This window comes from Monomorium pharaonis, chromosome 5 (assembly GCF_013373865.1).
Source record: "Monomorium pharaonis isolate MP-MQ-018 chromosome 5, ASM1337386v2, whole genome shotgun sequence".
NCBI lineage: Eukaryota > Metazoa > Arthropoda > Insecta > Hymenoptera > Formicidae > Monomorium > Monomorium pharaonis.
This window is the reverse complement of record NC_050471.1, coordinates 10,862,302-10,878,192: the sequence shown is the minus strand read 5'-3', so window position 1 is coordinate 10,878,192 and position 15,891 is coordinate 10,862,302. Positions and strand designations below refer to the sequence as shown.

Genomic DNA, 15,891 nt, shown 5'->3' with positions numbered 1-15,891 from the left:
AATTAACAACCAAGTGATTATAAATAAACAAATTTTAAATGTAAACTTACAAATTTAATTTGTAAATCGTAAAATACAGTTTTTAATTAATTAGGTGTGCAGTACGATTAAGAAAAAAGAATAGGACGTTGTTGTCGAGTCAATGTTTATTTTTCAGCCACCTGACTGCGTGGAAAAAAAAAGGATTATAACTGACAAGTAGTCCATCCAGCGTTACATCGATCTTATTTCTTATAACCGCAGCTGCGTCTACGGCCTCTCGCCCGCTCGAACTTGCGTCCCTTAGACCTCACATAAGGTTTGGTATGCGAGTGTGGTACACCAGGCGCCAGGCCGAAGTGTTTGACACTCTCGCGAGCCTTACGCGGTCCCTGCATCAAGACCGTATGTTTACCGGTCGGGGCGCGTAACGCCAGCTGATCAAACGTAATGATCTCTCCACCAGCTTTTAGGATTCGTGCCCGAGCTTTCTCAGTTATGCGTAGAGCGCATATCTAAAAAAATCAATTGTCATGTAATACAAATCTAATCGTTAGATGTCCCGATTATGTCCATTTCTATTGATGCAAATTAACTTTTGTTTAATCTCCTTATCTTTTTCTAATTCTTAGAATTACAATTAAACCAAAGTTAATTTACATCAGTGAAAATAAACATTAGTCATTTACCGTTAATTTCGGGACTTCAAAGATCCTGGCGTCATCAGTGACGGTACCGACGATCACAGCGACGCAATTCTCCCTTCCAGGCTTCTTCATAAATCTCACGATTCGCGCCAGTGAAATCGGTGGGCGGTGTATTTTGCTCATGAACAATCGCTTCAAGATAATCTTGTTAAACTTTGAATTTGTTCGTCTCGCCAGGAATCGATAGAGCTACAACAAAACATTTATGATCTAATTTCTCAATAAATTTTTAAGTTTTCAAATCTATGGTTTCCTTTAGTAACTTTACATAGAAATATACAAATTTATTAAAAACTTGTACAAAGAAATTCGATGTAGAAATTACCTATAAGCCTCTTGTGAAATTCATAAAATTTCATTCTTGTAAAAGAAGTTCCACAAAGTTCTAAAAACTGGTTTAATTTTAAGATATACAACACATGTATCAACTACAATAATCGCCCTTTTATGTTGCAAATAAGCGAGATAGGGTAGTTGGCCAATTGTTTCTGTAGCGAACTTTCAAATTGAATCAGTCTACACAAGACCTGACACAGAGTGCGGTTCGCAATTTTGAAAACATAAAGTGGACAAGTCGCCAATACGCGCGATTACTAAATCTCATTTTATTTGGTAAGTGAAAATTTAAAAAGAAAAGTATAATACAAAACTTCTGTCACATGTAATCATACATGAAACCTAACCTCAACGAGAAAGCGTCATGAAAGATGATCGTGCCAATAGAATTTGAAATGAAAAATTATGGTTCTAAGATAATTTCACATAATTTTGCATCGTGGGCATATCTTCGCCGAGTAAGTAATACGGAAGGCGAAGACATTTACCTTGACGAGGAGTCGTAAATATACATCCTGCGACTTGGGCTCCGTTCGTCGCACTTTCCGATCGTGCTTATGATTAATATCGATACCCTGCGAAAAGAAATACTCGCCGTTAATTGAATTTAAACGATTTCGTATCCCATGGTCACGTTCATTTGTCGCGATTGAAGGGCAGCGATATAACAACGTTCGATTTTTCAATAAAATTATATACCGCCGCACCGCCTTACCATTTTGACAAACCGGAAGAGAAACCACACGAGAAAGAATCGTGTGCGGGCGAAGACTACGGAAATGATAGAGGGCGCAGGGTCTTCTTTTGACAGGTAACGACGAAGATATTGTTACCGACGAAGCGATGGTCCTATTTTGGTATGCAGTAACACAGATGTCGTTTTCGAGCGATGGAAATTTGTTTATGTGTACGAACCCGCTAAAATTTGGCGGATTGGCAGCTGACCGAATCGTTTGTTGTGGTTCTTCGATCTGCGGATTAAAATTTCCGGTATTTATTCAGAAAACTTAGCAGTATGGCGAGCCTACTGGATCTATGCGAGAAGTACTTCGGCGCTCGTAACTTTTACGACGTTTTAAAAATACCGAAGACTGCAAACGACAAGCAAGGTAAGCGAACTTTTATGTCGTTGACTGGCGTCATAACCTCTCCGCGAGTTTCAATTCTTGAATACGTTGAATGACCGTAAAAACCCGATCCGAGCCATTTGAAAACGCGTGTCTAATCTAAAAAGACACAAATAAAAAAAAAATTAAATTCTCGAATTTTTTTTCTGAAAACGATCGTTGTTTCTGTCGCTAGTCAAGAAGGCTTATCACAAGCTATCGTTGCTCGTGCATCCGGATCGCGTCGAGGAAGATATCAAGGTTGAAGCGACGGAGAAATTCAAAGTTCTCGGTAGGATACACTCCATCCTGAGTGACAATGATAAGCGCAAAATTTACGACGAATCCGGCCAGTATGACGAGGAAAGCGAGGAGGTCATAATGCGCAATTGGGCAGACTATTGGAGGTCCTTGTTCAAGGAGATTACTGTCGAAGATATCAATAATTATGAGAAGACTTACAAGGGATCAGAGACTGAAATCAAAGATCTTAAAAGGGCATATATAGACAGTAAGTCTTTTTACTTTTCAGATAATCTTATAAATTATTAATCTATCAGATTCATTGATTGCCTTGAAAAATAGCTTTTTAGCAGAAATTGGAAATTAATGTATTTCTTCGAAAAATGATAGATTTCAGTTTAAAATTGGCCAAGAAATTAGATATAAAATAAAAGTAGCATTTCTTGAATTAATATCTACATATTAATATTATGATATATTGACATTTTTAATACATATTTGTTTTTTTTTTTTTTAGGTAAAGGAGATATGGATTATATTTTGGAAGCTGTCCCATTCACAAATTGTGATGAAGAACCCAGACTACATGCCATAATTGAAGATTTAATAGAGAGAGGTGAAGTTCCAGAATATACAGCGTTTACTAATGAAAATCACAAGAAAAAACTGCGTAGGAAAAGAAAGGTAAGACAATATAAATATAATATCTTTGATTTTGATATCAAGAAGTATATTAAAATTGCTGCAAGAAAATTGCAGCAGAACGACCAATTAAAGAGAAATAAATGTTATATTAGCTGTGAAGATAGAAAGTACTCAATTTTTTTCATATAATTGACAGAATTTAAAATTTCAAGAAACCTTAGAACTTCTAATATATTTTCAAAAGTATAATTTGATTTTACAATAATCTCTTATTATCTGTTAATATTGAATGTTTATAGTTTACTTTAATAATATTATTCTCTCTCTCTAATGTTTAAAAAACCTTGTCATTAATAATTTTTACATCTATTTAATGTATAACATCTGCTATAACATTGTAATAACAGCTATTATTGATTTAAATTTGCATTTCTATTGTGCTTTCATTCAATTTCTTACAACTTGGGAATTTTCTTAAACGTTTAAATAAAATACCGGTTGATGAAACAAGTAAATTGTAAAGTGAGGAGAACATTTGTGAAACATTAATTCGTCACTCGTGTTCACATAGTTAAGTATCGATCTATAATCGTGATCGACCGCGTGCAGTAGTCGTAGCGCGAATTTTAAATCATGTTAGCACATTCTTGCTAAATGTCACTTCAATAGCCTTTTAACGCCCCGTCGCTCTATTTTCAAGCTTCTCTATTTTTACCGATCGACTGTACAGCTTGACGGGTGGAAGGTAGTAGGAGAAATAGAGGCACTACTAGGAGAGGGGAAGGTCTAGTAAATAAGTATCCTACGAATGCGGGAACCGCTTCAGTCCGCGTTACAATTAGTTCGACCGTTTACCGTTAATCGTAAGGCTCGAATGAAAAATCCCTTCCGCGATGACCGCCACATTTCGTTCCGTTTGAGCGTCCGACGAAATGAATACGATAGAGGACTGTTTTTCTCACGGCGATCATTATTATTATTATTATTATTATTATTATTATTAATCGAAACGAACTGTCGTTACTCGCCTGTAACCCCTTTACATGCCAATCTAAAAAATGGATAGTGCCGCAACTTTAGTGCTATTCGCCTTGATAGTCTCATTCGTCGGCGATGCCGCGGCATCGTGCAGAAAGGTGGCGAATGAGGAGATGGTGGAGTACGTCTGCGAGGGCGGCCACCCCGCTGATTTGGCCGCCGTGCCCGAGACGGCCGAGAAACTGCGAATCACTAAGATGCCGCTTCGCAGAATAACCACCGATACGTTCTCGAGATTTGGCGGGAATCTTTGGGTATTGAGCTGTTCGCACTGCGAGATTACCGACATCGACCCGGACGCCTTTCGACGCTTAGTTAATCTTCAGCAGCTCAACTTGGACAGCAACCGCTTGACTACCGTCAGAGCGTCGTGGTTCGAGGGTCTCGTGTATCTGACGTATCTCGATCTCAGCTACAACGACATACGCGACATCGAGGACGGTGTCTACCGGAATCTGCCCGGTCTCGTGGACCTCAGGGTCTCGGGAAATCGACTGCGATGCCTGAACCTCGACGAGATGGCACACCTGAGGGAACTGAAGCGCATGTACCTCAGCGAGAATTCCGACTTTGCCTGTCCGCACGCCGTCAGCAAGTTCCTCGAGAACCAGGGCGTTACTTTCGAGCAGGATCCCGAGTGGCGAAGACTCGCCAGTGACATGATTGACGTTCACGTGCCACCGAGCAACGCGGAGGAAGACAAGGAGGAGACCGTGCCGGCGCATCGCGAGAGGTTACATCCCGACAGGAGACCACCCCCGGAGGAATCGGGAGGGCCTCACGCGGACAGAGACAGGGCGTTTTATCCGTACGGGGAGCATCGTCCGCGCCATAGAAGACCGCAGACCACGACTGTGCGACCGAAGCAGCGACCGGAGGAACCTTTGCCGCGAGTGGAGCCGAGGTTTCCGGACGCAAGACCCCCGCACGTACCGTCGGAGACGTTAAACACGATACCGGAAACGCCACCAGCGTCGCCTTCGGAGGACATGAAGATATCGTCGGGACCATCGCGAACGGAGCACACCTTAACGTATCCGGATCCGACACGCGAAACGACTCCCTATTGGCCATACTCGACGCCGGAAAGATCGCGAACACCACCCGTGCCAACGGCTCCGTTGTCGGAGGACAGAGTAGCCGGAACGGAACATACATTAACGTACCCGCCGTCGTACATTCCCACGTATGAAACGACGTTGCATCCGACGTCGGTGGGATCGCGAGTTCCAGGATCCGAGGACGAAACCAGAAGAGAATCCGGGAGACCGTCGCAGGGAAGTACCGCGACGTATCCGCTATATATCACGACGTCCGATGGCCTGGAGAGAATGCCGCCCGGGTCCGCTCCGCTGTTCAACGTTTCGGAAATGATCATGTGGGAAACGGACGACTCGCTCGAGCGTCCGACCGATCCCTCCTGGGTGGAGGAACGTCACGAGCAATCTCGCCGTCCCGCTGGCGAGAGCGACAGAACGGCGTGGTCGACGAGAACGCCGTACTACGGGCACGACCCACGTGAAATGATCGTCGAGGAGTCGTCGTCGCCGTCGCCGAGGAGGAGGATCGACGAGGACGACCGCGCCACGGATCGTCCCGTACAATACGATCCGTCGCGGATCACGACGACGGCGTCGACCACGCATTACGTCAGGCCCTCGCCGCCGGAGCTGATGCACTCACCGTCGACGGACGAGTTCTATCAGGCACCGTACTACGAGCCGACGGTGACCGTGCATCCGCCGATGCAGAAATATCAGAATAGCCACGGGACGGGCGTTCGTCCGATAGACACGACGACGAATTGTCCGGAGAACTCGGCACCGACGTTCCAATCGGTCGCTGCGCCAATGACACTCGTCGTCACCGCCGTTCTTGGACGCGCCCTCGTCGAGAGATTTTAGAGCGCGCGCTTCCCTCATCACCGAGATCGGCGGGATAAATTTTCTTTAAGAGCATTAGGGAAAAAAACAAAAGCGAACTGACGTCCCGCCGATCTAAGGAACGCATTCGTGTTGTGGATCTGGACCCTCGAGCGCGCATTTATATATTTAACGTTGCAACTTTTCCTCATAGCTACTGAGCATTTCCCCAATAAGACGCTTCATAGGATTATTAACCAGAGATAATTAGCGAGAGTGGTCAAGACGGGGTGAAGCTTTCTTCGGAACTGAAAATTCTTCAGAGATGTGGCGGAACCAGCTAAACCCGATGCGTAGGTATCGCGCGGATATTTAAAAAATGTAGAAAAAAAAATTAAGGGACAAACAATTATCCATATTTGAAAGTTTATCGTCGCGCTTTTATGTTCCGCGGGATAGAGAAAGAAGTTTTGACGATGTAACTTTTTTCGATTTAGCCGCGAGCTTGTTGAACGCCGATTTAACATACTTCCGAGAAGATTGAAAGGGTGTTGCCGAAGTTTATCAACTCCTACACTAAACTTAGCGAATCTTTGATCGAACGTGGCTTCGTTTCTCGGAATCGTTCGGCGCGCGGTTAGCATGTTGTAACATCGTGAAGCGTTTGCCAAGTGGAAAAGCCAATAGAACGGCGGGGTGCGCGCGCGAGTCGAGAGCGAGAAACAATTTTAATAGCAATTAAAGCGACCGCTCGGTCGGTCTCGTGGTAATGAAATAATTAGCGAGTGTCAGCGTTCAATCGCGCGGTCGCGTGTTACGTAACGACCTTGTAACCGACGCTTGCTCTGCTCCGCACAAACACGTTAAATATATACGCTCGAAGGCGTCGCTGTTAGGAGTCAAGTTCGCCCAGCAGCTTCCGTCATTCTTCGTGCAACAGGTGCATCTTCGCGGAGAGAATCCGCGCCGAGGCCTGCGCTCGCGCCAGAGAACGGAGGACGAAACAAGAGAGAGAGAGAGACAGAAAGAAATCGTCTCGGGGCGTCCTTGAACAAAGCGCTAATAAAGCGTCTCGTTATAGCGAGAAGCGGCACGTTTATCTCCGTGAGAGACATACGATCTTCATCGACGGATAAACGCGTCGCATTTCCGCGCACATGTTTTTCCAAGAGCGCCTCTCCGCGCTTGGAGGGCGAGCTGCCCGAGGGCCGCGTCAATTCTTCGTGGGATTCCACACCGATGACACCAGTCGTGTTAAACATGACTCTGCGCCATCCCTGCCGCTTCGATAGCTGTCAATTATTTAACGCGATTTCCTTGGGCCGGGGCGTGACGCGATATCCCGATCAATATAGAACTTCAAATACCACGTTGCAAAGGTCGCGGGAAAAAAAGTTGTCGACTGTTCGGGCGGATGTACGTGTTGACGGCCTCGAGGTTTACTTGGCACGGACCGAGAGTCGGAGAGAGAGAGAGAGAAATCTGCCAAAATATTGTATTTGCGCAAAGCAATGCTTTCCGCGTGCTCGGGAGGGGTAATAGTTCTGTCATCTGTCGAGATTGACGTAACTCGAGAAACATAAGCGATTGTAGAAAGACTGAAAAAATATGATCTCTAATGACAAGATGTATTCTGTCGTTCGTCATTCGCGCGCGTTGTTTCCTTTCGGTACGGGATGGGCGATGAAGGAAGCCTTGTTCGAAACACACACACACACACACAAGGTCTCAATTCCGCGTTACAAGATCGTTGCTATTGACAAGGTAACGCGAGATATCTCTTTCGTTTTTAACCGAATGACGAATCCGCCGTCTCTCGGTACAGTCAGAATTTCACGTGGGGTTGTGCAATGCACCGGGGCATTTGGTAGCCAGTTAGACGTACTTGCCAGAAATTATAAATAACGGAATTTCTTCAGCGGCGGATTATGGAGTAGGTCACGCGCGAAATGACGCGTCATCGACGCTTCTGTATCCCGGAGGTGTATACACCTGGCGTAACCGAAAAGGAGAGACCCAGCCGCGAAAACTTCGATATATTCTTAACTTTTCGGAATTACGAATATCCCTGGCTAATTCGCTAATTGCGCGCGGAACTCGCGACGCGCCGCATTCTGGGATTCATGATGTCACGGCCCGAGTGGCCTCGAGGCTCTGGTATGGCACTACGTCCTCACTTGTCGTGCTTTACGAGCGTATCCCGCTGCTTCGGCCGTCGATAAAATCGATGACCTCCTTGAGATCAAATTGCGCCGTTCTTGCCGAGGAGGAAAAAGGAAAATAGCTCCGCTCTCGCGAGCGCAGCGTAGTCGCGTGCGCCTAATGCTCTCGTGGAACGGCGGCGCGTGGCGCGCGTTTCGGAAATAGAAATACGTAACGCGTGGAGCCTCTCGCTCTTGTTGCACGAGTGGGCTTGTAATCAATCTCGTTAACAGGGAACGCGCTTGTAGCGGCCGCTATCTATTCTAAAAAATCTACTCCCTTCCGCGATGTGTCTGGATCGAATTATCAATTTAGACTAAACGCGCGCTGACTAAGCCACGCTCTCCAGTCGGACAGTAAACAGCCATCGACTTCTCATGTTAATTGGCCTGATCGGCATCTCTGATTACAGTGGGCCAAGGAAGCGGCGGAAGCCGAGCGTTTGGAGAAGATGTTGAAGATCGAGAACGAGGAAAACGCAGCTGCGAATGATCTCGCGCTGGTGATACAGAATCGTAACAAGGCTCGCGCCGATCAGTCGGACAGTTTCTTCGACTCTCTGATCGACAAGTATGCCAAGAAGACCGAAAAACCGAGCAAGAAGAAAGCTTCGCCCTCGAAGACTCCGAGGAAAACCAAGCAAAAGACGTAGAGATGAACAGCGATGTATCGAGACCGCTGCGCGTCCGCTCCGCGTCTTCGAAAGTCTCAGCCTCCTCTCCGCAGTTAACATTGAATCGCAAAGCACGGACTCGCTGTAGACATAATGTGGACGGTTGTGCTTAGTTTTTGTATAAGTTTTAAACGTTGACCGAGGCAAACGGACTAACCCGCATGGTCCAATATAAATGTCGTCAATTAATCGCGCGTAATGCAAATTAAACTGCTGTATTGAATTAAACATTTTCTCATGATGAGTATGCACGAAGGCGTAGAATTATTGTACACTTTATATAAGAACAAATACCATATTTGAGTTTTATAATATAATAATACCCTCGAAAAAAAAAACCAAGGTGCTTCTGTAATTATTTTCCGTCTATTGTAAGTTATGTGGAATAGAAATAGAGAATTTTTTTTAATATCTTTTTTTTAATTTCTTTCAAAATCTATTTTAGTCGAGGACGAGAGATCAAAGATAAACCCAGAAATAAGTACAACTGAGAAGTACAAGTAAAGTATACTTTAGTGTGGTAAGTATAGTTCATCGATATAGATCCGCTGAATTAAACATGGGCTTACCATATGCACTGTCGATTTAATTGAGTGATGATTCTCACAGTTAGTTTAGTTATACTTGTAAACGACTCTTTTTCTTATACACGACTTTTATTCTTCTACATGTAAAGGAATAGCTATTTAATTTTTTTTACATTTGATAAAAATATACTTTTATTTACTATATTTACATTAAAGAAAATGTTTTTCCTGATTAAAAAACTACCAATTCGATGAATGTAATAAGAATGTTAAGATATTCTGCGAAACTTTAATTCTTTTATTAATTCCTTTAGTTTCGATTTTTATAAAAAAAAGAAACAATCTTTAAAGAAAAACTTTTCAATGTCTCAAGTAGAAAAAGACAATCGTATACATTGAAAGATAATTTCGTTTTAAAATCTTTTTCCACATTGATCAAAAGTTTTTAAATTTATTCATATAAGTGGTTCTCATAAATGAACATGCAAAACTTCCTGAAAATCATAAATTTTAAGAAAGTATTTTCTTATTAATAGGAGTTGGATCAAAGCTTTTTCATAGACTAGGTCTAGGCGATTAATCGAAACGTCACATTCTGGCGCCATGCCATGTTTGCGAGCTTAGAAACAACGTGCTTATAAACAACTTATATTTGTCTTCCGGATATCGATGAAATCGATAACCTGCTTTTAAAATTAACTTTACTACCTTTCGAAAACATCCCGTTATTTCCGTCATTCGTTATACATGTATATTTCATGCATATGACGTTTGATAATTTTGATCAAATATGTAAAAAAAATTAACACGTATATAATTTATAATGAAATTGTGAATTGTACACACATATGTATATCTTTTATTTATATTTTTTTAAATTAAATTATTATTTAATATATATATTTTATCTAATGTTATTTAAACAAAAGGAATGTATAATGTGTTTTATATATATATATATATATATACATATATATAATAATTTATACATAGACGTAAAGTTTTCACATCGATATTGCTCAGAGAAAAGGATCAGATAGATTGCTATAACTTCCAAAAGATTGCGCTAGAAGTATTTTCTCATCTGATTGGAGATCTAACTTATCGCCGTATGACAAAATGAAAATTCAAAAGTTATTAAAATTATTAATACTTTTATGATACACAAATAATTTTCATACTTGATATTTCTTATATATGTATAATGAATAAGTAAACTATAATTAGAATATTAAATTTTTTATACGTATTTCTCAAAATTAAAAAATAAAAAGATTTTCTCTCTCTCTCTCTCTCTTTTTCATTATTATAACATTATCCTGAGGTAAAAATGATTAAATAGCGTCATAAAGTTCCAGTAGCATGCAGCAACTGAATATATAAAGATTTACTAACAATTAAGGTACACATTTTTTATAACTCTGCAGTCAGGAAAGTTTAAATAAAAGCTAAATAAAATTTTATTAGCGCGATAATTATAATTACATTACTTTTTTATAATTGTGCGTAGTTTTAATTTTTGTCTAAGATTATATTTAAGGAATTTAAGGAAAATGCGGAATGCATTACTAGTATAATACTAATACATAGAATGTTACTAGATGTTAATAGATTTTCAAAAATTACTAATAGATACGAAAAACGTGCATTGTCAGCTTTCACACGGCGCACACATTCTTCGGCGGTCTAGATGGTATCATCATTAGCGTCACGGTCATCGATAAGTACAGGTAATGTGTCAGTCACACCGTTGGTCACACAGCTCGTGAGGGTTGGAACGAAGGAAAGAGGCCGAGATAGCGCAAAGAAAAAGGGAAAGAAAGAGGGACTCCTGCCGAGCATCTATTCTTTCTCGCTTGCACGCCTCCCTCGTATTCGTGCGACCAGAGCTGGTGATCATAGTGACCACGGTGCTCTCAAATCGGTATTGGTAGAGATGGTATGTACACTAAAGCAAAGTGGGCGCCTCGCATGGTCAGTCTCGTGTTACGTCTGGGCTGGCCGGAGCAACAACACGTTGTGCACATCGGGTGACACAATTTCCAGACGATACCCTTTCTTTTTATAATACACGAGATCTTACGCGCCTGGCGCGCACGTTGCATCTGTGTCAACTTTTACCATTTGCTTTACTTTTAATCTTACGTCGACTTAAAAAATATCGTCTTTTCTAATGTTATTTTATTTTTATGTAAATATCACATTTGTACAAAAAAAAAGGGAAGTCCACGATCTTAATTCAGATTCCCGAAGTTCTGACTAGAATGATATTTTTCGTGATAAATTTCTTAATATTATTAGTAAATTTATAACATGTTTATTACTATCAAAAATATTAAATTGCATCTCAATTTAATAACATAAAATTAAACATCTAACTTTGATATAAAATTAATCGACGCTTTAAAAGCATAAACGTATGTCTATAAAACTCAAGAAAATTATTAGGTATAAAATTCTGCCCAATAATAAAAAACGATTAATTAATTTTTTCACAGAGTTTATATCTTTTTAACTCGCATAAAAAGCAAATATTAAAATGAAACTTGGCCGACTGCTCGGCTCACCCGTTACGCGAGATTGGCGCGCACTTTGACGGACTCGCATACGGGCAATTATAGATATGTGGTGCAAACATAGGTAGCAAAGTGTAAACAATTATTATTTTTAGCCATGCATGTAATAGGAGGCCGGATCGGAGTTTACCAAAGAACGATAACACAATAGCCGGGCTCATATTTTTTCGCCCCATTAAGCAGCAATTATATCGCGACCTGTTGGGCGATTGTGGCAGAACGTTCTCGCAGCTGTACGCAACGGTAGACCCCGTGCTCGTGCTCCAACGAACAAAACGGATGAATCGCGTTGTGCAAGAAGATAAGCGGTTTGCTCCATTATGAAACAATCTGATTAGCGTCGAGCGTTCTCGGGCTGTTACGGAACACTTCCTCGTAACATTTACGGATCATCGATAAACCTGCCAATAAATCCTCGGGTCAGACAAGACGAGCGTGGAAAGTGTCTAAGATGACACTCGGCTCTGATCTGAAGATCGACGAGGATTCCTCGCGGCTAATTTTGCGTGTCGCGCTTTGAAAAAGCGAATTTCGCAACGCGATTTGTGGTCGCCGTTATTTAACGTAGATCGAGGCTTGCCAGTATATACAAGCGTAAAGAGTTGACATGTTGGCCGCGTTCGCGGGTGCACACGTAACGTTGCAGAGCGAGAGAGAGAGAGAGAGAGAGAGAGAGAGAGAGAGAGAGAGAGAGAGAGAGAGAGAGAGACCGGCTCGTAAATCATCGCGTCGCATGTGCGTGCTGAACAGAATCCCCCTTTTCGCACGTCGTTTAAGCCGCAGAAATAGGAAACGCATAATCGCACAGTCGGCATTTAAGACGGCATAAAGTCTGCAACCTATTTCCGGTTGATACGTCTGCTATCCACTCTGCGATCGGATAGCGGCGAGTGCAGCGCGCGTCGACGACGCGCACTTCTCTCGCTGGATGCACAAAGTAGAAGAGGAAGCTGGGGAAGCTGAGCGCGCCTTCTCACGTGGAAACAATGCTCCTATCTTCTCTCGGGTCGTCATTAGATACCCGCCCGCTGAAAAAAGTAGAGGAGGAAGAGGAGAAGCTTTGTGGAAAGCAGAGGAACTTCGTCGTTTCGCACGTCGAGTATCATTTGCGCTCTGTCAACACACACGTGCAATGCAGTTCTATGTCTAACAATCTCTAATCATCATCGCATCGAGAGGTGTAATATGCGTTCGTCTCGCGAGATTTACCCCATTGATCCCGAAAAGCAAGCAAGGTGGGCGGAGGGCGAGGGAGAAAGCTGGCGGCAGGGTTGCGCCGATGCGATAGAGCGAGAGAAGACACTCTGTTGCACAAGGGTCGGTGGAGTAAGGGAGAGACTGGTGGTTGTAGCCGAGAGACGGTAGTGGAGAAGAAGGAAAAGGAGGAGGAGGAGGAGGAGGAGGAGGAGGAGGAGGAGGAGGAGGAGGATGGTGTGGAGGAGAGCCGCAGGAGGGGGGGAGAGCGACATTCCAGAAGGCGGCGGCGGCGGTGGTTCTCGTGGGAAACCAAAGAGAGAGAGAGGAGAAAGATCTCGTCTCGAGGAGAGGTTGCGGGCCTTAAGGCACCGTTCTCATCTCCCCGACGTGTGACAAGATCGCGGAGGCTTCTGCCGAGGCGCATTGCCACGACGGACGGCGAGTCACCGAATTTATAAATCCATTTTTGGATCCGAGTGTCATACTATTCTCATATTATTCTTGTACTACCCCGAAGTTAAACGGTGCTTCTCCACTCGCGTGTTCTAAAAGGTCGACGTTTAAATTAATTAAAATTCATTTTCGCCCTCCATTTGTCGCTCGGAACAAGCTCAAATTTGAGTAGAATTACAATTTAATGCTAAATCAAGTGAAATTGAAGATCAGAAGCAGACGATCTTTATGCGCGTGTCAAGTAGAAATGCTTTTAATTACGTATAGATTTATGAAAGTTGATCTTGATTATTTTCGTAAGACAGTTTAAATTAGATATCTTATTTTTATGGTGTTTCATCACAGTATTATTGAATTTAACTCTAAATAAAAATTCAAAATTTTTGTCTTTTCAATGATGGAACGTTCCCTCAGTTACTTCTAAAATATGAGTTAAATACCTGTTGAAGTCGGCAATTTTATTAAATAAAATTTACATTTAATATTTTTATAACATACTTTTTAAAAACTGTTTTTCTGTTTCTCTTCAAAGCGTTTTAAGTAAATTTTAAAAATTTATTTCACCGAAAAGATATAATAACAATTACATATATGAAATGTATATACATTATCAATAATTCTTTTCTCTCTTCACACTGATTATTTAAATAAAAATAAATATTTATCATTAAATATAGTTACATAATTTAAAATGTGTAATAATTTCGAATAATTTTATCTTTTCTAAAAGTTTTCTCAATTTCTCGTAAATTGAATAAATTGTCAAGGATTTAAAGAAATCCAAGGCAATATTGTTAGACGTCTATCTACATCCACAGCAATAAGCGATGACGCAATGAAAGCTTTCGCTGTCTTGTCTTTAGTCTTTTGTTTAGTTTCACGCGAACAATCGCTGTATATGCCACGGTTATCTTTGCAATAATGCAACTCAGCGTAATCCGATTACCGCTCTGCCAATATCGATAACTCGCGCGCGGTCGCGCGATAAAGAAAACCGCCCCTTGAAGAAACATTTAGCGAAGGCAAATCGGGTAACAATGATCTCGCTTGTAATCCAATGACGGAAGATTTCTCGCGACGTGACACAACAACGTACGACGAACCGATCAGTGTCGATTTCATCTCGCTTGCTCGCTATTATTTGATCGGTAATATTTTGTGTGCGTGTGTGTGCGCGCGATCATTGTCACATTACAAAACTCTTATTCGCGATGCAACGCGATCTCGCTTGTTCGGTATTATTTGATCGGTGACGCGACTTTGTGATCATCGTCGTATTATACAAAATTCTTACTCCGCGATGCGACGCGATTTAGCATAGGGATACCAGGACGAGAGAGAACCTGCCGTGGGCCCTGTGAATCGACCCTTAGGGCGAATCCGCACAAGGTCTCTCGGGCAACTGCTTCTCAGTCAAGAACGAACGAGTCAAGAGGAGATAATGGCATGTTCACGAGGCGTCGAATCATTACCGACAATCAAACTCTATTTGCGTCGCATCGTTTGCGATAAAAGGGCTGTCCTGGAGTCGGGACGCGGTGCAAAAGAGAATCCCTCCATGTCCCCGCAAATTCTTTATGTAAAAATATACACGAGTTAATGAAAAATACCGTCAATGAATTCCGTCGATTCTCATAGAGAGTATGTCGTTTTACCACACTCTCCAATCTTAGTTTTCTTTAACTTTCTCAATGTGAATGATCTCTCTCGATTTTCATCGAGCGACCGTTTCATTAGCAAATTCACGCAAAGCAACGCATGTGAAATATTGCCGACTAATCATCGTCGCATCGACGATTTGGGGTCGGTCGTCTTCGCTTAAGTTGCCGATCGCGTGAAATTTCGAGAGGAAACTTCCGTATCCGTACCTGATTTTCTACGCGTGAATGCGAAACGCGTGAGAAAGCGCGAGGTCGTTTCGCAAACACGAACAACATTTTCAATTTCTGGTAACAATGTTCTTATCTCGTCGCGGCCACTTAACGCGCGGCAGGTACGACAGGTCCTCGCCTCGTATACGACGGCAATAAAGCGCCTCATTATTATTACCAGTGTCGTAAGAGAGTCGGCGAGAGCCGACTGCGCGCGGCAATTACGGCGGCGATAATCGCGCGCGACGTTATCGCCGCGGCGACGACACGCAAGCACCTGATCTCCCGCGCCGGTCGCGAAGATACCGTAATCGACACGCGGAAATCCAACACCTTCGCAATTAGCGGAACACCGCGCGCTCCTCGCGCTCTTCGGCTCGAACGATTTTATCCTGAATGGTTCGCGAGTACCCGCATATGGGGCTTGCGCGAGCACCGCTTATCCCTAAAAATCAAAGCCACCGATCGAGACGCTA

General features: G+C 42.6%; 3 protein-coding genes across 3 annotated transcripts; 2 read left to right on the top strand and 1 right to left on the bottom strand.

Annotated features, from left to right (window-relative positions):
• Nucleotides 1–128: 128 nt before the first annotated feature.
• On the bottom strand, nucleotides 129–1,877 carry LOC105828685 (60S ribosomal protein L18). Its single transcript, XM_012667156.3, has 4 exons — nucleotides 1,738–1,877; nucleotides 1,511–1,597; nucleotides 669–875; nucleotides 129–494 (listed from the first exon to the last, which is right to left on the bottom strand). The coding sequence occupies exons 1-4, from the start codon at nucleotides 1,738–1,740 to the stop codon at nucleotides 225–227; spliced, it is 567 nt and encodes a 188-aa protein (XP_012522610.2). The 5' UTR covers nucleotides 1,741–1,877; the 3' UTR covers nucleotides 129–224.
• Nucleotides 1,878–1,926: 49 nt separating this feature from the next.
• Nucleotides 1,927–9,200, top strand: LOC105828688 (dnaJ homolog subfamily C member 9). The gene is made up of 4 exons (XM_012667158.3): nucleotides 1,927–2,131; nucleotides 2,325–2,639; nucleotides 2,889–3,055; nucleotides 8,531–9,200. Exons 1-4 carry the CDS (start codon nucleotides 2,038–2,040, stop codon nucleotides 8,768–8,770), a joined length of 816 nt encoding a protein of 271 aa, XP_012522612.1. The 5' UTR covers nucleotides 1,927–2,037; the 3' UTR covers nucleotides 8,771–9,200.
• On the top strand, nucleotides 3,073–6,234 carry LOC105828687 (pollen-specific leucine-rich repeat extensin-like protein 2). The gene has a single exon (XM_012667157.3). It carries the CDS (start codon nucleotides 4,075–4,077, stop codon nucleotides 5,956–5,958), a length of 1,884 nt encoding a protein of 627 aa, XP_012522611.1. The 5' UTR covers nucleotides 3,073–4,074; the 3' UTR covers nucleotides 5,959–6,234.
• Nucleotides 9,201–15,891: the final 6,691 nt, after the last annotated feature.